The 24,670-nt window shown below is 42.1% G+C and overlaps 2 protein-coding genes and 1 pseudogene across 3 annotated transcripts in view; 2 read left to right on the top strand and 1 right to left on the bottom strand.

The window, feature by feature from the left end:
* Positions 1-24,670, bottom strand: part of LOC127865074 (E3 ubiquitin-protein ligase UBR4-like) — a 171,075-nt gene that overhangs the window by 30,285 nt on the left and 116,120 nt on the right. Inside the window, exon 1 of one of the 2 annotated variants that reach the window (XM_052404952.1) lies at positions 573-1,976. In XM_052404952.1, coding sequence (XP_052260912.1) covers positions 573-606 — 34 coding nt within the window. In that variant the 5' untranslated portion in view covers positions 607-1,976. Of the gene's footprint in view, positions 1-572 lie in introns of those variants that run through there. The other variant, XM_052404951.1, reaches the window with a different exon arrangement.
* LOC127871123 (uncharacterized) overlaps positions 1-24,670 on the top strand; it is a 138,274-nt gene that overhangs the window by 55,538 nt on the left and 58,066 nt on the right. The gene's annotated exons all lie outside the window — the stretch shown is intronic.
* The window catches only part of LOC127868033 (pre-mRNA-processing-splicing factor 8-like), a 30,211-nt pseudogene continuing 29,150 nt past the window's right edge, over positions 23,610-24,670 (top strand).

Genomic DNA, 24,670 nt, shown 5'->3' with positions numbered 1-24,670 from the left:
CCCATGCAGGCTATTCAGGGATCACATGTTCCACTTTAATCAAATGTTTATAAGATAGGAAGTTTCTTGAAAACAAATCTCTTGATGAGGCAGAAAGTGTGGTCAGGGATTGGCCTGTGTGCAGTGCACAGGCTAATCTGGGTTGTCACTTTATGCACATGAATAGAGCCAAATTTTCACAAAACGAAGATAAAATGCTTGTGAGAACAATTTAATGCAGACTCTGTCCTCTTTATGCCCTGAAAAATCATGGATTGAGATTGAAAGTATAGTATTTAATATTAAAATCTTGGGCAGATATGACAGGCAACATGATTATAATCAACATTTCAATCTCCATATACACTGGAGAAATGAACTGAAGTATAAGTAACCAGCCCCTTTTCCTGTATATTTGGCCACTTCATATATTAATTATGTTCATATCCTTACTAAATCCTCCTCAATTATCGCAATTTATACATTGACACACTTTTATCTATAATAAAGGACTCTCTCAAACAACAAAGGCAAGGTATTTTAACGATAACCTTTCACAAAGTTTCTGAGCCTTTTTTTTTAACATTACAAACCTTTCATCCATAGGCATGACTGCAAAGGCTCCATCCAACACTTCGAGGGCACTGCTTAGCAACCTGCGGAAACCATAACAATGGAAATTGTAAGACTTGATCTACAATATATTTCATTTAAGATAAACTGTTGTCATTGTTCAAATCAATCAATTTTATAAGTTTAAAGAAAGTCTCATCAAAACATAAATCCACTATAAGCAGAAAGTGTTGTCCATGATAAGCCTGTGAAGTCGATACAGGCTTATCTAAGACAACATTTAAAGCACATGTTTTAAGTCCAGTTTTTCCAGAATGTGACTCATATGAATGAAACTACAATGATATGTATGGAACGGTATTTAGGTAAAAATTACATCATTCGTGGTGAATATTTACATTATGACTGATGTCTATTCTAATATGCTTCATGACAATTCCAACATGCTTGTTGTCTATTCGTTTATATTTGATGATTGTTGCAACATTACATCATTTATGGTGAATATTTACATTATACCTGATGTTTAATCTAATATGCTTCATGACAATTCCAACATGCTTGTTGTCTTTTTGGTTATACTTGATGACTGTTGCAACATGCTTGGTGAATGTGTGTGTGTTCATTATTCCTGAAACCAGTCACAATCGGTTTTGCCACTAAGCGGTATTAACAACGGCAGTTAACAACAGGCAGTAAGCAGAATGCAACTAAGCAGAATGCAAGTTACCAAATTATGACAGCAGGTGGCGCACGTTTATTTTCCGTATGTTGATTAAATTACTTTTCGGGAAAAAGAGAAAACATCCGAACCATTTTGACTACTATACTGAATAAGCTAATTTAGATCCTTTTGTTTTATAATCTCCATTAAACAAAATACGTTTATTACTACCATTAAGATCAGTAGGCCTACACAAGAAGTTTACTGCCATGAATGTTTTTGATATTTGCAAGTTGCAGTTGGTACTCAAGAAAATATACATGTATTTTATTCAGGACATAACGGAGTTTATGTGTTGGTGATGCTGGTTTTGACACTCGACGCATATATTTATTAATGAAACGCTTCATGAACGTTGACATCGCTCTTGGTTACCAGAAAAATTTCCACGCACAAATTTCAACCGTCATTGTTTACAATCAATTAAGTGCACAAGTACAACAATTGGTATAGCGTTTTTAAAATTCATTGTCCAGCGCGTGTGCCGGGCATTTTTTTGTTCAGCTCTATAATATTTATATCAAATCTGAATGAAAAAATGTTGGTGTTAATATTTGAAAATATTGCGGTGTTCATTAATTATTGATCTAAAACGGAGCATGAATCCGCATATAAAAAACACTGGGCGTATTGCATATTACAGTCAATCTTATATTTAGAGACCACTAAAGGGAGTAACCAAAAGCCTGTCTTAATAAAATGGTCTTTAAATTAAAAACAAGGGACAAAATTGTCACAAAACCAGGTTTTCATTGTGAAAAAAATAATCTAATAAAGACAGAAAACTCAAACAGAACTTTTGAAATGAACAAACAAAATTAACCCCCTTTGTAAGTTTTTTTTTTTTTTAAATCTATTTTTAGTCGTGGCGACCTTGACATTGGAGATATTGACATGATTCTTTCGTGCGACACACCGTCCCATGATGGTGAACAAATGTGCCAAATGATTAAAGGAGATGGAAGCAATGATGAGAGATTTAAAAAGGCGAGCCGTTAGGTAAACCCAACCATCCGGCCCAGGTTAGTTGAGATGGAAGCAAGGATGAGAGGGTTAGAAAAGTGAGCCGTTAGGTAAACCCAACCATCCGGCCAAGGAGATTAGTGGAGATGGATGCAAGGATGAGAGGTTTAGAAAGGCGAGCCGTTAGGTAAACCCAACCATCCGGCCCAAGAAGTTAGTGGATATGGAAGCAAGGAGGTTTACAAAGGCGAGCCGTTAGGTAAACCCAACCATCCGGCCCAGGTTTGTTAGATTGGAAGCAAGGATGAGAGGTTTAGAAAGGTGAGCCAATAGGTAAACCCAACCATCCGGCCCAACAAGTTAGTGGAGATGGAAGCAAGGAGGTTTAGAAAGGAAAGCCGTTAGGTAAACCCAACCATCCGGCCAAGGAGATTAGTGGAGATGGATGCAAGAATGAGAGGTTTAGAAAGGCGAGCCGTTAGGTAAACCCAACCATCCGGCCCAGGTTAGTTGAGATGGAGCAAGGATGACAGGTTTAGAAAGGTGAGCCGTTAGGTAAACCCAACCATCCGGCCAAAGAAGTTAGTGGAGATGGAAGCAAGGAGGTTTAGAAAGGCAAGCCGTTAGGTAAACCCAACCATCCGGCCAAGGAGATTAGTGGAGATGGATGAAAGAATGAGAGGTTTAGAAAGGCGAGCCGTTAGGTAAACCCAACCATCCGGCCCAAGAAGTTAGTGGAGATGGAAGCAAGGAGGTTTACAAAGGTGAGCCGTTAGGTAAACCCAACCATCCAGCCAAGGAGATTAGTGGAGATGGATGCAAGGATGAGAGGTTTAGAAAGGCGAGCCGTTAGGTAAACCCAACCATCCGGCCCAGGTTTGTTAGATTGGAAGCAAGGATGAGAGGTTTAGAAAGGTGAGCCGTTAGGTAAACCCAACCATCCGGCCCAACAAGTTAGTGGAGATGGAAGCAAGGAGGTTTAGAAAGGCAAGCCGTTAGGTAAACCCAACCATCCGGCCAAGGAGATTAGTGGAGATGGATGCAAGAATGAGAGGTTTAGAAAGGCGAGCCGTTAGGTAAACCCAACCATCCGGCCCAGGTTTGTTAGATTGGAAGCAAGGATGAGAGGTTTAGAAAGGTGAGCCGTTAGGTAAACCCAACCATCCGGCCCAAAAAGTTAGTGGAGATGGAAGCAAGGAGGTTTAGAAAGGCAAGCCGTTAGGTAAACCCAACCATCCGGCCAAGGAGATTAGTGGAGATGGATGCAAGGATGAGAGGTTTACAAAGGCGAGCCGTTAGGTAAACCCAACCATCCGGCCCAAGAGGTAAGTGGAGATGGAAGCAAGGATGAGGTTTAGAAAGGTGAGCCGTTAGGTAAACCCAACCATCCGGCCCAAGAGATTAAAGGAGATGGAAGCAATGATGAGAGATTTAAAAAGGCGAGCCGTTAGGTAAACCCAACCATCCGGCCCAGGTTAGTTGAGATGGAAGCAAGGATGAGAGGGTTAGAAAAGTGAGCCGTCAGGTAAACCCAACCATCCGGCCCAAGAAGTTAGTGGAGATGGAAGCAAGGAGGTTTAGAAAGGCGAGCCGTTAGGTAAACCCAACCATCCGGCCAAGGAGATTAGTGGAGATGGATGCAAGGATGAGAGGTTTAGAAAGGCGAGCCGTTAGGTAAACCCAACCATCCGGCCCAAGAAGTTAGTGGATACAGAAGCAAGGAGATTTAGAAAGGCGAGCCGTTAGGTAAACCCAACCATCCGGCCAAGGAGATTAGTGGAGATGGATGCAAGGATGAGAGGTTTAGAAAGGCCGGCCGTTAGGTAAACCCAACCATCCGGCCCAGGTTTGTTAGATTGGAAGCAAGGATGAGAGGTTTAGAAAGGTGAGCCGTTAGGTAAACCCAACCATCCGGCCAAGGTTAGTCGAGATGGAGCAAGGATGACAGGTTTAGAAAGGTGAGCCGTTAGGTAAACCCAACCATTCGGCCCAAGAAGTTAGTGGAGATGGAAGCAAGGAGGTTTAGAAAGGCAAGCTGTTAGGTAAACCCAACCATCCGGCCAAGGAGATTAGTGGAGATGGATGCAAGAATGAGAGGTTTAGAAAGGCGAGCCGTTAGGTAAACCCAACCATCCCGCCAAGGAGATTAGTGGAGATGGATGCAAGGATGAGAGGTTTAGAAAGGCGAGCCGTTAGGTAAACCCAACCATTCGGCCCAAGAAGTTAGTGGAGATGGAAGCAAGGAGGTTTAGAAAGGCAAGCTGTTAGGTAAACCCAACCATCCGGCCAAGGAGATTAGTGGAGATGGATGCAAGAATGAGAGGTTTAGAAAGGCGAGCCGTTAGGTAAACCCAACCATCCCGCCAAGGAGATTAGTGGAGATGGATGCAAGGATGAGAGGTTTAGAAAGGCGAGCCGTTAGGTAAACCCAACCATCCGGCCCAGGTTTGTTAGATTGAAAGCAAGAATGAGAGGTTTAGAAAGGTGAGCCGTTAGGTAAACGCAACCATCCGGCCCAAGAAGTTAGTGGAGATGGAAGCAAGGAGGTTTAGAAAGGCAAGCCGTTAGGTAAACCCAACCATCCGGCCAAGGAGATTAGTGGAGATGGATGCAAGAATGAGAGGTTTGGAAAGGCGAGCCGTTAGGTAAACCCAACCATCCGGCCCAAGAAGTTGGTGGAGATGGAAGCAAGGAGGTTAAGAAAGGCGAGCCGTTAGGTAAACCCAACCATCCGGCCAAGGAGATTAGCGGAGATGGATGCAAGAATGAGAGGTTTAGAAAGGCGAGCCGTTAGGTAAACCCAACCATCCAGCCCAGGTTAGTTGAGATGGAAGCAAGGATGAGAGGTTTAGAAAGGTGAGCCGTTAGGTAAACCCAACCATCCGGCCCAAGAGATTAAAGGAGATTTAAGGAGATGGAAGCAAGAATGAGAGGTTTAGAAAGGCGAGCCGTTAGGTAAACCCAACCATCCGGCCCAGGTTAGTTGAGATGGAAGCAAGGATGAGAGGTTTAGAAAGGTGAGCCGTTAGGTAAACCCAACCATCCGGCCCAAGAAGTTAGTGGAGATGGAAGCAGGAGGTTGAGAAAGGCGAGCCGTTAGGTAAACCCAACCATCCGGCCAAGGAGATTAGTGGAGATGGATGCAAGGATGAGAGGTTTACAAAGGCGAGCCGTTAGGTAAACCCAACCATCCGGCCCAAGAGGTAAGTGGAGATGGAAGCAAGGATGAGGTTTAGAAAGGTGAGCCGTTAGGTAAACCCAACCATCCGGCCCAAGAGATTAAAGGAGATGGAAGCAATGATGAGAGATTTAAAAAGGCGAGCCGTTAGGTAAACCCAACCATCCGGCCCAGGTTTGTTAGATTGCAAGCAAGGATGAGAGGTTTAGAAAGGTGAGCCGTTAGGTAAACCCAACCATCCGGCCCAAGAGATTAAAGGAGATGGATGCAAGGATGAGAGGTTTAGAAAGGCTAGCCGTTAGGTAAACCCAACCATCCGGCCCAGGCTTGTTAGATTGGAAGCAAGGATGAGAGGTTTAGAAAGGTGAGCCGTTAGGTAAACCCAACCATCCGGCCCAAGAAGTTAGTGGAGATGGAAGCAAGGAGGTTTAGAAAGACAAGCCATTAGGTAAACCCAACCATCCGGCCAAGGTGATTAGTGGAGATGGATGCAAGGATGAGAGGTTTAGAAAGGCGAGCCATTAGGTAAACACAACCATCCAGCCCAGGTTAGTTGAGATGGATGCAAGGATGAGAGGTTTAGAAAGGCGAGCCGTTAGGTAAACCCAACCATCCGGCCCAGGTTTGTTAGATTGGAAGCAAGGATGAGAGATTTAGAAAGGTGAGCCGTTAGGTAAACCCAACCATCTGGCCCAAGTTAGTTGAGATGGAGCAAGGATGACAGGTTTAGAAAGGTGAGCCGTTAGGTAAACCCAACCATCCGGCCCAGGTTAGTTGAGATGGAAGCAAGGATGAGAGGTTTAGAAAGGTGAGCCGTTAGGTAAACCCAACCATCCGGCCCAAGAAGTTAGTGGAGATGGAAGCAAGGAGGTTTAGAAAGGCAAGCCGTTAGGTAAACCCAACCATCCGGCCAAGGAGATAAGTGAAGATGGATGCAAGAATGAGAGGTTTAGAAAGGCGAGCCGTTAGGTAAACCCAACCATCCGGCCCAGGTTTGTTAGATTGGAAGCAAGGATGAGAGGTTTAGAAAGGTGAGCCGTTAGGTAAACCCAGCCATCCGACCCAAGAAGTTAGTGGAGATGGAAGCAAGGAGGTTAAGAAAGGCGAGCCGTTAGGTAAACCCAACCATCCGGCCAAGGAGATTAGCGGAGATGGATGCAAGAATGAGAGGTTTAGAAAGGCGAGCCGTTAGGTAAACCCAACCATCCAGGCCAGGTTAGTTGAGATGGAGCAAGGATGAGAGGTTTAGAAAGGTGAGCCGTTAGGTAAACCAAACCATCCGGCCAAAGAGATTAAAGGAGATTTAAGGAGATGGAAGCAAGGATGAGAGGTTTAAAAAGGCGAGCCGTTAGGTAAACCCAACCATCCGGCCCAGGTTAGTTGAGATGGAAGCAAGGATGAGAGGTTTAGAAAGGTGAGCCGTTAGGTAAACCCAACCATCCGGCCCAACAAGTTAGTGGAGATGGAAGCAAGGAGGTTTAGAAAGGCAAGCCGTTAGGTAAACCCAACCATCCGGCCAAGGAGATTAGTGGAGATGGATGCAAGAATGAGAGGTTTAGAAAGGCGAGCCGTTAGGTAAACCCAACCATCCGGCCCAGGTTTGTTAGATTGGAAGCAAGGATGAGAGGTTTAGAAAGGTGAGCCGTTAGGTAAACCCAACCATCCGGCCCAAAAAGTTAGTGGAGATGGAAGCAAGGAGGTTTAGAAAGGCAAGCCGTTAGGTAAACCCAACCATCCGGCCAAGGAGATTAGTGGAGATGGATGCAAGGATGAGAGGTTTACAAAGGCGAGCCGTTAGGTAAACCCAACCATCCGGCCCAAGAGGTAAGTGGAGATGGAAGCAAGGATGAGGTTTAGAAAGGTGAGCCGTTAGGTAAACCCAACCATCCGGCCCAAGAGATTAAAGGAGATGGAAGCAATGATGAGAGATTTAAAAAGGCGAGCCGTTAGGTAAACCCAACCATCCGGCCCAGGTTAGTTGAGATGGAAGCAAGGATGAGAGGGTTAGAAAAGTGAGCCGTCAGGTAAACCCAACCATCCGGCCCAAGAAGTTAGTGGAGATGGAAGCAAGGAGGTTTAGAAAGGCGAGCCGTTAGGTAAACCCAACCATCCGGCCAAGGAGATTAGTGGAGATGGATGCAAGGATGAGAGGTTTAGAAAGGCGAGCCGTTAGGTAAACCCAACCATCCGGCCCAAGAAGTTAGTGGATACAGAAGCAAGGAGATTTAGAAAGGCGAGCCGTTAGGTAAACCCAACCATCCGGCCAAGGAGATTAGTGGAGATGGATGCAAGGATGAGAGGTTTAGAAAGGCCGGCAGTTAGGTAAACCCAACCATCCGGCCCAGGTTTGTTAGATTGGAAGCAAGGATGAGAGGTTTAGAAAGGTGAGCCGTTAGGTAAACCCAACCATCCGGCCAAGGTTAGTCGAGATGGAGCAAGGATGACAGGTTTAGAAAGGTGAGCCGTTAGGTAAACCCAACCATTCGGCCCAAGAAGTTAGTGGAGATGGAAGCAAGGAGGTTTAGAAAGGCAAGCTGTTAGGTAAACCCAACCATCCGGCCAAGGAGATTAGTGGAGATGGATGCAAGAATGAGAGGTTTAGAAAGGCGAGCCGTTAGGTAAACCCAACCATCCCGCCAAGGAGATTAGTGGAGATGGATGCAAGGATGAGAGGTTTAGAAAGGCGAGCCGTTAGGTAAACCCAACCATTCGGCCCAAGAAGTTAGTGGAGATGGAAGCAAGGAGGTTTAGAAAGGCAAGCTGTTAGGTAAACCCAACCATCCGGCCAAGGAGATTAGTGGAGATGGATGCAAGAATGAGAGGTTTAGAAAGGCGAGCCGTTAGGTAAACCCAACCATCCCGCCAAGGAGATTAGTGGAGATGGATGCAAGGATGAGAGGTTTAGAAAGGCGAGCCGTTAGGTAAACCCAACCATCCGGCCCAGGTTTGTTAGATTGAAAGCAAGAATGAGAGGTTTAGAAAGGTGAGCCGTTAGGTAAACGCAACCATCCGGCCCAAGAAGTTAGTGGAGATGGAAGCAAGGAGGTTTAGAAAGGCAAGCCGTTAGGTAAACCCAACCATCCGGCCAAGGAGATTAGTGGAGATGGATGCAAGAATGAGAGGTTTGGAAAGGCGAGCCGTTAGGTAAACCCAACCATCCGGCCCAAGAAGTTGGTGGAGATGGAAGCAAGGAGGTTAAGAAAGGCGAGCCGTTAGGTAAACCCAACCATCCGGCCAAGGAGATTAGCGGAGATGGATGCAAGAATGAGAGGTTTAGAAAGGCGAGCCGTTAGGTAAACCCAACCATCCAGCCCAGGTTAGTTGAGATGGAAGCAAGGATGAGAGGTTTAGAAAGGTGAGCCGTTAGGTAAACCCAACCATCCGGCCCAAGAGATTAAAGGAGATTTAAGGAGATGGAAGCAAGAATGAGAGGTTTAGAAAGGCGAGCCGTTAGGTAAACCCAACCATCCGGCCCAGGTTAGTTGAGATGGAAGCAAGGATGAGAGGTTTAGAAAGGTGAGCCGTTAGGTAAACCCAACCATCCGGCCCAAGAAGTTAGTGGAGATGGAAGCAAGGAGGTTGAGAAAGGCGAGCCGTTAGGTAAACCCAACCATCCGGCCAAGGAGATTAGTGGAGATGGATGCAAGGATGAGAGGTTTACAAAGGCGAGCCGTTAGGTAAACCCAACCATCCGGCCCAAGAGGTAAGTGGAGATGGAAGCAAGGATGAGGTTTAGAAAGGTGAGCCGTTAGGTAAACCCAACCATCCGGCCCAAGAGATTAAAGGAGATGGAAGCAATGATGAGAGATTTAAAAAGGCGAGCCGTTAGGTAAACCCAACCATCCGGCCCAGGTTTGTTAGATTGCAAGCAAGGATGAGAGGTTTAGAAAGGTGAGCCGTTAGGTAAACCCAACCATCCGGCCCAAGAGATTAAAGGAGATGGATGCAAGGATGAGAGGTTTAGAAAGGCTAGCCGTTAGGTAAACCCAACCATCCGGCCCAGGCTTGTTAGATTGGAAGCAAGGATGAGAGGTTTAGAAAGGTGAGCCGTTAGGTAAACCCAACCATCCGGCCCAAGAAGTTAGTGGAGATGGAAGCAAGGAGGTTTAGAAAGACAAGCCATTAGGTAAACCCAACCATCCGGCCAAGGTGATTAGTGGAGATGGATGCAAGGATGAGAGGTTTAGAAAGGCGAGCCATTAGGTAAACACAACCATCCAGCCCAGGTTAGTTGAGATGGATGCAAGGATGAGAGGTTTAGAAAGGCGAGCCGTTAGGTAAACCCAACCATCCGGCCCAGGTTTGTTAGATTGGAAGCAAGGATGAGAGATTTAGAAAGGTGAGCCGTTAGGTAAACCCAACCATCTGGCCCAAGTTAGTTGAGATGGAGCAAGGATGACAGGTTTAGAAAGGTGAGCCGTTAGGTAAACCCAACCATCCGGCCCAGGTTAGTTGAGATGGAAGCAAGGATGAGAGGTTTAGAAAGGTGAGCCGTTAGGTAAACCCAACCATCCGGCCCAAGAAGTTAGTGGAGATGGAAGCAAGGAGGTTTAGAAAGGCAAGCCGTTAGGTAAACCCAACCATCCGGCCAAGGAGATAAGTGAAGATGGATGCAAGAATGAGAGGTTTAGAAAGGCGAGCCGTTAGGTAAACCCAACCATCCGGCCCAGGTTTGTTAGATTGGAAGCAAGGATGAGAGGTTTAGAAAGGTGAGCCGTTAGGTAAACCCAGCCATCCGACCCAAGAAGTTAGTGGAGATGGAAGCAAGGAGGTTAAGAAAGGCGAGCCGTTAGGTAAACCCAACCATCCGGCCAAGGAGATTAGCGGAGATGGATGCAAGAATGAGAGGTTTAGAAAGGCGAGCCGTTAGGTAAACCCAACCATCCAGGCCAGGTTAGTTGAGATGGAGCAAGGATGAGAGGTTTAGAAAGGTGAGCCGTTAGGTAAACCAAACCATCCGGCCAAAGAGATTAAAGGAGATTTAAGGAGATGGAAGCAAGGATGAGAGGTTTAAAAAGGCGAGCCGTTAGGTAAACCCAACCATCCGGCCCAGGTTAGTTGAGATGGAAGCAAGGATGAGAGGTTTAGAAAGGTGAGCCGTTAGGTAAACCCAAACATCCGGCCCAAGAAGTTAGAGGAGATGGAAGCAAGGAGGTTGAGAAAGGCGAGCCGTTAGGTAAACCCAACCATCCGGCCAAGGAGATTAGTGGAGATGGATGCAAGGATGAGAGGTTTACAAAGGCGAGCCGTTAGGTAAACCCAACCATCCGGCCCAAGAGGTAAGTGGAGATGGAAGCAAGGATGAGGTTTAGAAAGGTGAGCCGTTAGGTAAACCCAACCATCCGGCCCAAGAGATTAAAGGAGATGGAAGCAATGATGAGAGGTTTAAAAAGGCAAGCCGTTAGGTAAACCCAACCATCCGGCCCAGGTTAGTTTAGATGGAAGCAAGGATGAGAGGGTTAGAAAAGTGAGCCGTTAGGTAAACCCAACCATCCGGCCCAAGAAGTTAGTGGAGATGGAAGCAAGGAGGTTTAGAAAAGCGAGCCGTTAGGTAAACCCAACCATCCGGCCCAGGAGGTTAGTGGAGATGGAAGAAAGGATGACAGGTTTATTAAAGGGAGCCGTTACATAAACCCAACCATCTGGCCCATGATTCCAACCACTTCTTTAAAGTACAAACAAAAATATGGCTACAGAGTTATGAAACATGCACAGAATATAGGCACTTGCAAACTGCAGAATACAAGAATTTACAGATACCAAAACAAAACCAACAAGGGCTGTTTGTAAAACATGCATTCCCCCCATATGGGCTGTCCGTTGTAGTGGCAGCCATTGTGTAAATACGTTTTTTGTCACTGTGACCTTGACCTTTGACCTAGTGACCTGAAAATCAATAGGGGTCATCTGCGAGTCACGATCAATGTACCTATGAAGTGTCATGATCCTAAGCAAAAGCGTTCTTGAGTTATCATCCGAAAAACAATTTACAATTTCGGGTCAACGTGACCTTGACCTTTGACCTTGTGACCTCAAAATCAATAGGGGTCATCTGCGAGTCATGATCAATCTACCTATGAAGTTTTATGATCCTAGGCGTATGCGTTCTTGAGTTATCACCCGAAAACAATTTTACTATTTCGGGTCACCATGACCTTGACCTTTGACCTAGTGACCTCAAAATCAATAGTGGTCATCTACGAGTCATGATCAATCTACCCATGAAGTTTCATGATCCTAGGCATATGCGTTCTTGAGTTATCATCCGGAAACCATTTTACTATTTCGGGTCACTGTGACCTTGACCTTTGACCTAGTGACCTCAAAATCAATAGGGATCATCTGCGAGTCATGATCAATCTACCCATTAAGTTTCATGATCATAGGCGTATGCCTTCTTGAGTTATCATCCGGAAACCATTTAACTATTTCGGGTCACCGTGACCTTGACCTTTGACCTAGTGACCTCAAAATCAATAGGGGTCATCTGCGAGTCATGATCAATGTACCTATGAAGTTTCATGATCCTATGCCTAAGCGTTCTTGAGTTATCATCTGACAACCACCTGGTGGACGGACCGACCGACAGACCGACATGAGCAAAGCAATATACCCCCTCTTCTTCGAAGGGGGACATAAAAATTCCAAATGTTGATGGGGCTTTACAATCTGCTGATGACTCACTGCTTCAATACTATGACTTGTTATTTACATTTTGCAACATCACACTTATCAAATCACGTGAGATACAAAGTAAAAATACACATTATTGTTAATACAATAAATCCTAACCTTTATTTAGTAATATTAACTTAATATAAAACAATGAACAAATGATCAGCTCTAAAATATGCCTGCTTACACTCAAGACTGCCCAGAACACAATAAATCTATCTTAAAAATAGAGGGAAAGTGTCACTTGAATAAACTGGTTTAAACTCAGTCAAGTGTTACAACTGGTCAGTGTGTGAGACATCTGTCTCAGTGTGTTATTTTGCCGTCTGTAGGTATCGGTTTCCATGTTTATTTTCCCACAGCTTCTGAAATTCTCAAAGTATATTAGTACCAATGATAATTGGTGTTGTTTCTGAAAATGTTGTATCAGGTGAAATAAGAAATAAAGCTGGTTGCTGTTCAGTATCTTGGACACCATCTGTTGTATCTAGTTCAACTTCAATGTAACCAGAATATGGCAATCTAGAACCACTGGCACATTCAATGTTCATAATGTCTGAAACAGTTAAAAGATTAATGTTGATCATAAATTCACAAATTCTACTTGCAAACAGCTTAAATACACATAAACACTTCTATCTAATCAATCTAACTCACTTAAAACTATCAGTGCATTCACTGAAATAATTAAAACATTTAACCTTTGAGATTAATTAAAATAAAATTTAAATGAGAATTCAAACATAAATCTGAAAAAACAATCATTATTAGTTCATCATCTATTTCAATACACAATGTACTCAGGATATGCAAAGAGTTTTACTTAATTAATGCACTTAAGTTCTATTAAATAATGCACTGAGTTTTATTGTATTAATGCACTAATTTCAATTGATTAATGCACTATGTTTTATTTAACTAATGCACTAACTTCAATTTAATAATAAGTTTCAATTAGTTAAAACACTTTGTTTCACTTAACTAATGCACTAAGTTCACTTAAATTATGTACCAAGTTCACTTAAATAATGTACTAAGTTCACTTAAATAAATCACTTAGTTCACTTAAATAATTCACTAAGTTCACTTAAATAATGCACTAAGTTCACTTAAATAATGTACTAAGCTTCACTAAATTTTAACTTTACTGAAGTTAACAAGTATCTACTACAATGTATGCAAATGTAGAAATCAATACACACACAAAAAACACAATTGTTAATCAAAGGTATTAACTGCTACCAAATTGTTCAAATTAAACAACAAGTCAAAATAAGTGACACTGCTTTCAAATTAATTGATATCAACTCAATCAATTTGAAATTATCAATTAAAGAGTAACTAAAATAAAATGAATATTTAATTCAGAAAACAATTCAAATGCAAAAGTTCAGATATGTGAACTTGACCGCACACAACTACAATATGTATTTTTAACAACTATCATGTAACACATAGTCTTAATACTAATTGTTCTAATTAATTCTATTTACTAACATTAAAATACTGATTTAACTATTATTAATTTCTACTTGCTTTCAATATCAATGCAATCTGAATGAAAATTGTTTAATTAAATTATTTAATTAGTTTTATTTAAATTAACCTTAATTACTACAAGTCAATGTCAAGATAAATCAGTTAAATATCATTTCCATCTTAAGACACACAATCTTATAGTAATTAAATTATTTATAATATTTTTGTTTTTGTTTGTACTGTCTAACTCATAAAGTATCATACTTCAACTAAATAGCATTATCATATGCAATAATTGTTCAAGTATTCCTGTTTAAAGAAGAACTAAAGATTTAATTTCAATGCAAACTAACTTCTCTTATCCAATTTCTTCTTTATTATGTCCCATCAGAACATGTGCTTTGAAGCTTAATTCTCCCAACTTAAGAAATAGGTCAATGGTCAGTTGATTTAGTCAACCAATGATACAAGACACTCCAGACCAGTGTCAAATGATGTCACTATGGGGAATACCTCTATAGCCAATCAAATGAGAGTTCAAAATAAAGAACAATCTGTGTCGAGTAATGATCAATGATGCATGAGCTTGTCAAAATATTTACATGAAAATGTGTAACGAAGTGCATTCATACATGTATTTACATTATACTGGTACTTCAGTCTTCAGTGATTACTGTTTGAGTTATGCTCTGTACACTAAAAGTACAAACTGGTTTAATTACAGTATTAAAGATACCAAAGACCTGTATTCAAGGTTGCAATGTACTAAACAAGCTAAAAGAATGAAAATAAATGCATATTTAGTAGTTAAAGACATTTAGTGCAAGAAACATCACCAGGGTTTGCAAAATGGTAGAACCAACCATCTGGCCCCTTGGGAGGAGAGAGAAGGCAGAAACAGGGAGAAGAGTGTAAGACAAGACAGACCTATGGTAGAACCAACCATCTGGCCCGCTTGGGAGGAGAGAAGGCAGAAACAGGAATGAGAGAGGAAGACAAGACGGACCTATGGTAAACCCAACCATCCGGCCCAGGTTAGTTGAGATGGAGCAAGGATGACGGGTTTAGAAAGGTGAGCCGTTAGGTAAACCCAACCATCCGGCCCAGGTTAGTTGAGATGGAGCAAGGATGACAGGTTTAGAAAGGTGAGCCGTTAGGTAAACCCAACCATCCGGCCCAAGAAGTTAGTGGAGATGGAAGCAAGGAGGTTTAGAAAGGCGAGCCGTTAGGTAAACCCAACCATCCGGCCAAGGAGATTAGTGGAGATGGATGCAAGGATGAGAGGTTTAGAAAGGCGAGCCATTAGGTAAACCCAACCATCCGGCCCAGGTTAGTTGAGATGGAAGCAAGGATGAAAGGTTTTAGAAAGGTGAGCCGTTAGGTAAAACCCAACCATCCGGCCCAAGAAGTTAGTGGAGATGGAAGCAAGAAGGTTTTGAAAGGCGAGCCGTTAGGTAAACCCAACCATCCGGCCAAGGAGATTAGTGGAGATGGATGCAAGGATGAGAGGTAAAGAAAGGCGAGCCGTTAGGTAAACCCAACCATCCGGCCCAGGTTTGTTAGATTGGAAGCAAGGATGAGAGGTTTAGAAAGGTGAGCCGTTAGGTAAACCCAACAATCCGGCCCAAGAAGTTAGTGGAGATGGAAGCAAGGAGGTTTAGAAAGGCAAGCCGTTAGGTAAACCCAACCAACCGGTCAAGGAGATTAGCGGAGATGGATGCAAGAATGAGAGGTTTAGAAAGGTGAGCCGTTAGGTAAACCCAACCATCCAGCCCAGGTTAGTTGAGATGGAGCAAGGATGAGAGGTTTAGAAAGGTGAGCCGTTAGGTAAACCCAACCATCCGGCCCAAGAGATTAAAGGAGATTTAAGGAGATGGAAGCAAGAATGAGAGGTTTAAAAAGGCGAGCCGTTAGGTAAACCCAACCATCGGCCCAGGTTAGTTGACATGGAAGCAAGGATGAGAGGTTTAGAAAGGTGAGCCGTTAGGTAAACCCAACCATTCGGCCCAAGAAGTTAGTGGAGATGGAAGCAAGAAGGTTTAGAAAGGCGAGCCGTTAGGGAGAAAGAAGAGTGTAAGACAAGACAGACCTATGGTAGAACCAACCATCTGGCCCGCTTGGGAGGAGAGAAGGCAGAAACAGGAATGAGAGAGGAAGACAAGACGGACCTATGGTAGAACCAACCATCTGGCACGCTTGGGAGGGAGAGAAGGCAGAAACAGGGAGAAGAGTGTAAGACAAGACAGACCTATGGTAGAACCAACCATCTGGCCTGCTTGGGAGGGAGAGAAGGCAGAAACAGGCAGAAGAGTGTAAGACAAGACGGACCTATGGTAGAACCAACCATCTGGCCCGCTTTGGAGGAGATAAGGCAGAAACAGGCAGAAGAATGTAAGACAAGACAGACCTATGGTAGAACAACCATCTGGCCCCTTGGGAGGAGAGAGAAGGCAGAAACAGGGAGAAGAGTGTAAGACAAGACAGACCTATGGTAGAACCAACCATCTGGCCCGCTTGAGAGGGGAGACAAGGCAGAAACAGGGATGAGAGAGAAAGACAAGACGGACCTATGGTAGAACCAACCATCTGGCCTGCTTGGGAGGGAGAGAAGGCAGAACAGGGAGAAGAGTGTAAGACAAGACAGACCTATGGTAGAACCAACCATCTGGCCCGCTTGGGACGGGAAAGAAGGCAGAAACAGGGAGAAGAGTGTAAGACAAGACGGACCTATGGTAGAACCAACCATCTGGCCCGCTTGGGAGGGCAGAGAAGGCGGAAGCAGGGAGAAGATTGTAAGACAAGACGGACCAATGGTAGAACCAACCATCTGGCCCGCTTGGGAGGAGATAAGGCAGAAACAGGCAGAAGAGTGAAGTTTCATGATCCTAGGCGTATGCGTTCTTGAGTTATCATCCGGAAACCATTTTACTATTTCGGGTCACTGTGACCTTGACCTTTGACCTCAAATCAATAGGGGTCATCTGCGAGTCATGATCAATCTACCTATGAAGTTTCATGATCATAGGCCAAAGCGTTCTTGAGTTATCATCTGACAACCACCTGGTGGACGGACCGACAGACCGACCGACAGACAGACCGACTGACATGAGCAAAGCAATATACCCCCTCTTCTTCGAAGGGGGGCATAAAAATAGAGGGAGTGTCACTTGAATAACTGGTTTTAAACTCAGTCAAGTGTAACAACTGTCAGTGTGTGTCATATGATGACATCTGTCTCGGTGTGTTAAAGTTCTGAAAGAAGTAAACCAAGGATATGTTAATTTTGCCGTCTGTAGGTATCGGTTTCCATGTTTATTCTGGCACAGCTTCTGAAATTCGCAAAGTATATTAGTACCGATGATAATTGGTGTTGTTTCTGAAAATGTTGTATCAGGTGAAATAAGAAATAAAGCTGGTTGCTGTCCAGTATCTGGGACACCATCTGTTGTATCTAGTTCAACTTCAATGTAACCAGTGTATGGCAATCTAGAACCACTGGCACATTCAATGTTCATTATGTCTGAAACAGTTAAAAGATTAATGTTAATCATAAATTCACAAATTCTACTTGCAAACAGCTTAAATACACATAAACACTTCTATCTAATCAATCTAACTCACTTAAAACTATCAGTGCATTCACTGAAATAATTAAAACATTTAACCTTTGAGATTAATTAAAATAAAATTTAAATGAGAATTCAAACATAAATCTGAAAAAAAAATCATTATTAGTTCATCATCTGTTTCAATACACAATGTACTCAGGATATGCAAAGAGTTTTTACTTAATTAATGCACTTAAGTTCTATTAAATAATGCACTGAGTTTTATTGTATTAATGCACTAATTTCAATTAATTTATGCACTATGTTTTATTTAACTAATGCACTAACTTCAATTTAATAATAAGTTCACTTAAATTATGTACCAAGTTCACTTAAATAATGTACTAAGTTCACTTAAATAATGTACTAAGTTCACTTAAATAAATCACTTAGTTCACTTAAATAATGCACTAAGTTCACTTAAATAATGCACTAAGTTCACTTAAATAATGTACTAAGCTTCACTAAATTTTAACTTTACTGAAGTTAACAAGTATCTACTACAATGTATGCAAATGTAGAATCAATACACACCCAAAAAACACAATTGTTAACCAAAGGTATTAACTGCTACCAAATTGTTCAAGTTAAACAACAAGTCAAAATAAGTGACACTGCTTTCAAATTAATTGATATCAACTAAATCAATTTGAAATTATCAATTAAAGAGTAACTAAAATAAAATGAATATTTAATTCAGAAAACAATTCAAATGCAAAAGTTCAGATATGTGAACTTGACCGCACACAACTACAATAAGTCTTTTTAACAACTATCATGTAACACATAGTCTTAATACTAATTGTTCTAATTAATTCTATTTACTAACATTAAAATACTAATTTAACTATTATTAATTTCTACTTGCTTTCAATATCAATGCAATCTGAATGAAAATTGTTTAATTAAATTATTTAATTAGTTTTATTTAAATTAACCTTAATTACTACAAGTCAATGTCAAGATAAATCAGTTAAATATCATTTCCATCTTAAGAGACACAATCTTATAGTAATTAAATTATTAATAATATTTTGTTTTTGTTTGTACTGTCTAACTCATAAAGTATCATACTTCAACTAAATAGCATTATCATATGCAATAATTGTTCAAGTATTCCTGTTTAAAGAAGAACAAAAGATTTAATTTCAATGCAAACTAACTTCTCTTATCCAATTTCTTCTTTATTATGTCCCATCAGAACATGTGCTTTGAAGCTTAATTCTCCCAACTTAAGAAATAGGTCAATGGTCAGTTGATTTAGTCAACCAATGATACAAGACACTCCAGACCAGTGTCAAATGATGTCACTATGGGGAATACCTCTATAGCCAATCAAATGAGAGTTCAAAATAAAGAACAATCTGTGTCGAGTAATGATCAATGATGCATGAGCTTGTCAAAATATTTACATGAAAATGTGTAACGAAGTGCATTCATACATGTATTTACATTATACTGGTACTTCAGTCTTCAGTGATTACTGTTTGAGTTATGCTCTGTACACTAAAAGTACAAACTGGTTTAATTACAGTATTAAAGATACCAAAGGACCTGTATTCAAGGTTGCAATGTACTAAACAAGCTAAAAGAATGAAAATAAATGCATATTTAGTAGTTAAAGACATTTAGTGCAAGAAACATCACCAGGGTTTGCAAAATGGTAGAACCAACCATCTGGCCCCTTGGGAGGAGAGAGAAGGCAGAAACAGGGAGAAGAGTGTAAGACAAGACAGACCTATGGTAGAACCAACCATCTGGCCCGCTTGGGAGGAGAGAAGGCAGAAACAGGAATGAGAGAGGAAGACAAGACGGACCTATGGTAAACCCAACCATCCGGCCCAGGTTAGTTGAGATGGAGCAAGGATGACGGGTTAAGAAAGGTGAGCCGTTAGGTAAACCCAACCATCCGGCCCAGGTTAGTTGAGATGGAGCAAGGATGACAGGTTTAGAAAGGTGAGCCGTTAGGTAAACCCAACCATCCGGCCCAAGAAGTTAGTGGAGATGGAAGCAAGGAGGTTTAGAAAGGCGAGCCGTTAGGTAAACCCAACCATCCGGCCAAGGAGATTAGTGGAGATGGATGCAAAGGATGAGAGGTTTAGAAAGGCGAGCCATTAGGTAAACCCAACCATCCCGCCCAGGTTAGTTGAGATGGAAGCAAGGATGAAAGGTTTAGAAAGGTGAGCCGTTAGGTAAACCCAACCATCCGGCCAAGGAGATTAGTGGAGATGGATGCAAGGATGAGAGGTTTAGAAAGGCGAGCCATTAGGTAAACCCAACCATCCGGCCCAGGTTAGTTGAGATGGAAGCAAGGATGAAAGGTTTAGAAAGGTGAGCCGTTAGGTAAACCCAACCATCCGGCCCAAGAAGTTAGTGGAGATGGAAGCAAGAAGGTTTAGAAAGGCGAGCCGTTAGGTAAACCCAACCATCCGGCCAAGGAGATTAGTGGAGATGGATACAAGGATGAGAGGTTAAGAAAGGCGAGCCTTTAGGTAAACCCAACCATCCGGCCCAGGTTTGTTAGATTGGAAGCAAGGATGAGAGGTTTAGAAAGGTGAGCCGTTAGGTAAACCCAACAATCCGGCCCAAAGAAGTTAGTGGAGATGGAAGCAAGGAGGTTTAGAAAGGCAAGCCGTTAGGTAAACCCAACCAACCGGCCAAGGAGATTAGCGGAGATGGATGCAAGAATGAGAGGTTTAGAAAGGCGAGCCGTTAGGTAAACCCAACCATCCAGCCCATGTTAGTTGAGATGGAGCAAGGATGAGAGGTTTAGAAAGGTGAGCCGTTAGGTAAACCCAACCATCCGGCCCAAGAGATTAAAGGAGATTTAAGGAAATGGAAGCAAGGATGAGAGGTTTAAAAAGGCGAGCCGTTAGGTAAACCCAACCATCTGCCCAGGTTAGTTGACATGGAAGCAAGGATGAGAGGTTTAGAAAGGTGAGCCGTTAGGTAAACCCAACCATTCGGCCCAAGAAGTTAGTGGAGATGGAATCAAGAAGGTTTAGAAAGGCGAGCCGTTAGGGAGAAAGAAGAGTGTAAGACAAGACAGACCTATGGTAGAACCAACCATCTGGCCCGCTTGGGAGGAGAGAAGGCAGAAACAGGAATGAGAGAGGAAGAACAAGACGGACCTATGGTAGAACCAACCATCTGGCACGCTTGGGAGGGAGAGAAGGCAGAAACAGGGAGAAGAGTGTAAGATAAGACAGACCTATGGTAGAACCAACCATCTGGCCTGCTTGGGAGGGAGAGAAGGCAGAAACAGGCAGAAGAGTGTAAGACAAGATGGACCTATGGTAGAACCAACCATCTGGCCCGCTTTGGAGGAGATAAGGCAGAAACAGGCAGAAGAATGTAAGACAAGACAGACCTATGTAGAACAACCATCTGGCCCCTTGGGAGAGAGAGAAGGCAGAAACAGGGAGAAGAGTGTAAGACAAGACAAACCTATGGTAGAACCAACCATCTGGCCCGCTTGAGAGGGGAGACAAGGCAGAAGAAACAGGGATGAGAGAGAAAGACAAGGACGGACCTATGGTAGAAACAACATCTGGCCTGCTTGGGAGGGAGAGAAGGCAGAACAGGGAGAAGAGTGTAAGACAAGACAGACCTATGGTAGAACCAAACCATCTGGCCCGCTTGGGACGGGAAAGAAGGCAGAAGAAGAAACAGGGAGAAGAGTGTAAGACAAGACGGACCTATGGTAGAACCAACCATCTGGCCCGCTTGGGAGGGCAGAGAAAGGCGGAAGCAGGGAGAAGATTGTAAGACAAGACGGACCAATGGTAGAACCACCATCTGGCCCCGCTTGGGAGGAGATAAGGCAGAACAGGCAGAAGAGTGAAGTTTCATGATCCTAGGCGTATGCGTTCTTGAGTTATCATCCGGAAACCATTTTACTATTTCGGGTCACTGTGACCTTGACCTTTGACCTAGTGACCTCAAATCCATAGGGGTCATCTGCGAGTCATGATCAATCTACCTATGAAGTTTCATGATCATAGGCCAAAGCGTTCTTGAGTTATCATCTGACAACCACCTGGTGGACGGACCGACAAGACCGACCGACAGACAGACCGACTGACATGAGCAAAGCAATATACCCCCTCTTCTTCGAAATGGGGGCAATAAAAATAGAGGGAAAGTGTCACTTGAATAAACTGGTTTAAACTCAGTCAAGTGTAACAACTGTCAGTGTGTCATATGATGACATCTGTCTCGGTGTGTTTAAAGTTCTGAAAGAAGTAAACCAAGGATATGTTAATTTTGCCGTCTGTAGGTATCGGTTTCCATGTTTATTCTGGCACAGCTTCTGAAATTCGCAAAGTATATTAGTACCGATGATAATTGGTGTTGTTTCTGAAAATGTTGTATCAGGTGAAATAAGAAATTAAAGCTGGTTGCTGTCCAGTATCTGGGACACCATCTGTTGTATCTAGTTCAACTTCAATGTAACCAGTGTATGGCAATCTAGAACCACTGGCACATTCATGTCATAATGTCTGAAACAGTTAAAGATTAATGTTATCATAAATTCACCAAATTCTACTTGCAAACAGCTTAAATACCCATAACACTTCTAATCTAATCAATCTAACTCACTTAAAACTATCAGTGCATTCACTGAAATAATTAAACAATAACCTTTGAGATTAATTAAAATAAAATTTAAATGAGAATTCAACATAAATCTGAAAAAAAAAATCATTATTAGTTCATCATCTGTTTCAATACACAATGTACTCAGGATATGCAAAGAGTTTTACTTAATAATGCACTTAAGTTCTATTAAATATGCCTGAGTTTATTGTATTAATGCACTAATTTCAATTAATTAATGCACTATGTTTATTAACTAATGCACTAACTTCAATGTAATAATAAGTTTCACTGAAATTATGTACCAGTTCACTTAAATAATGTACTAAGTTCACTTAATAAATCACTTAGTTCACTTAAATAACTGCACTAAGTTCACTTAAATAATGCACTAAGTTCACTTAAATAATGTACTAAGCTTCACTAAATTTTAACTTTACTGAAGTTAACAAGTATCTACACAATGTATGCAAATGTAGAAATCAATTACACACCCAAAAACACACAATTGTTAACCAAAGGTATTAACTGCTACCAAATTGTTCAATAAACAACAAGTCAAAATAAGTGACACTGCTTTCAAATTAATTGATATCAGCTAAATCAATTTGAAATTATCAATTAAAGAGTAACTAAAATAAAATGAATATTTAATTCAGAAAAACAATTCAAATGCAAAAGTTCAGATATGTGAACTTGACCGCACACAACTACAATAAGTCTTTTTAACAACTATCAGTAACACATAGTCTTAATACTAATTGTTCTAATTAATTCTATTTTACTAACATTAAAATACTAATTTAACTATTATTAATTTCTACTTGCTTTCAATATCAATGCAATCTGAATGAAAATTGTTTAATTAAATTATTTAATTAGTTTTATTTAAATTAACCTTAATTACTACAAGTCAATGTCAAGATAAATCAGTTAAATATCATTTCCATCTTAAGAGAACAATCTTAAGTAATTAAATTATTAAAATATTTTTGTTTTTGTTTGTACTGTCTAACTCATAAAGTATCATACTTCAACTAAATAGCATTATCATATGCAAAATTGTTCAAGTATTCCTGTTTAAAGAAGAACTAAAGATTTAATTTCAATGCAAACTAACTTCTCTTATCCAATTTCTTCTTTATTATGTCCCATCAGAACATGTGCTTTGAAGCTTAATTCTCCCAACTTAAGAAATAGGTCAATGGTCAGTTGATTTAGTCAACCAATGATACAAGACACTCCAGACCAGTGTCAAATGATGTCACTATGGGGAATACCTCTATAGCCAATCAATGAGAGTTCAAAATAAAGAACAATCTGTGTCAAGTAATGATCAATGATGCATGAGCTTGTCAAAATATTTACATGAAAAAGTGTAACGAAGTGCATTCATACATGTATTTACATATACTGGTACTTCAGTCTTCAGTGATTACTGTTTGAGTTATGCTCTGTACACTAAAAGTACAAACTTTTTAATTACAGTATTAAAGATACCAAAGACCTGTATTCAAGGTTGCAATGTACTAAACAAGCTAAAAGAATGAAATAAATGCATATTTAGTAGTTAAAGACATTTAGTGTAAGAAACATCACCAGGGTTTGCAAAATGGTAGAAAAACCATCTGGCCCCTGGGCGGAGAGAGAAGGCAGAAACAGGCAGAAGAGTGGTAAGACAAGACGGACCTATGGTAGAATCAACCATCTGGCCTGCTTGGGAGGGAGAGAAGGCAGAAACAGGGGAGAAGAGTGTAAGACAAGACAGACCTATGGTAGAACCAACCATCTGGGCCCGCTTGAGGAGGAGGAGAGAGGCAGAAGAAACAGAATGAGAGAGGAGACAAGACGGACCTATGGTAAACCACCATCGGCCCAGGTTAGTTTGAGATGGAGCAGGATGACAGGTTAGAAAGGTGAAGCCGTTAGGTAAACCCAACCATCCGGCCCAGGTTAGTTGAGATGGAGCAAGGATGACAGGTTTAGAAAGGTGAGCCGTTAGGTAAACCCAACCATCCGGCCCAAGAAGTTAGTGGAGATGGAATGGAAGCAAGGAGGTTTAGAAAGGCGAGCCGTTAGGTAAACCCAACATCCGGCAAGGAGATTAGTGGAGATGGATGCAAGGATGAGAGGTTTAGAAGGGAGCCTTAGGTAAACCCAACCATCTGGCCAGGTTAGGTGAGATGGAAGCAAGGATGAAAGGTTTAGAAAGGTGAGCCGTTAGGTAGTAAACCCAACCATCCGGACCCAAGAAGTTAGTGGAGATGGAAGCAAGAAGGTTAGAAAGGCGAGCCGTTAGGTAAACCCAACCATCCGCCAAGAGATTAGTGGAGTGGATGCAAGGAGAGAGTTTTTAAAAAGGGAGCCGTTAGGTAAACCCAACCATCCGCCCAGGTTGTTAGATTGGAAGCAAGGATGAGAGGTTAGAAAGGTGAGCCGTTAGGTAACCCAACAATCCGGCCAAGAAGTTAGTGGAGATGGAAGCAAGGAGGTTTAGAAAGGCAAGCCGTTAGGTAAACCAACCAACACGGCCAAGGAGATTAGCGGAGATGGATGCAAGAATGAGAGGTTTAGAAAGGCGAGCCGTTAGGTAAACCCAACCATCCAGTCCAGGTTGTTGAGATGGAGCAGGATGAGAGGTTTAGAAGGTGAGCCGTAGGTAAACCCAAACCATCCGGCCAAGAGATTAAAGGAGATTTAAGGAGATGGAAGCAAGGATGAGAGGTTTAAAAAGGCGAGCGTTAGGTAAAACCAACCATCCGGCCCAGGTTTGTTTGATTGAAGCAAGGATGAGAGTTTGAAAGAGTCGAGCCGTAGGTAAACCCAACATCCAGCCAGGTTAGTGGAGATGGAGCAAGGATGAGAGGTTTAGAAGGTGAGCCGTTAGGTAAA

This window comes from Dreissena polymorpha, chromosome 1 (assembly GCF_020536995.1).
Source record: "Dreissena polymorpha isolate Duluth1 chromosome 1, UMN_Dpol_1.0, whole genome shotgun sequence".
NCBI classification, from domain to species: domain Eukaryota; kingdom Metazoa; phylum Mollusca; class Bivalvia; order Myida; family Dreissenidae; genus Dreissena; species Dreissena polymorpha.
Note: the sequence above shows the minus strand (reverse complement) of the source record. Positions and strands in the feature narration are given on the sequence as shown.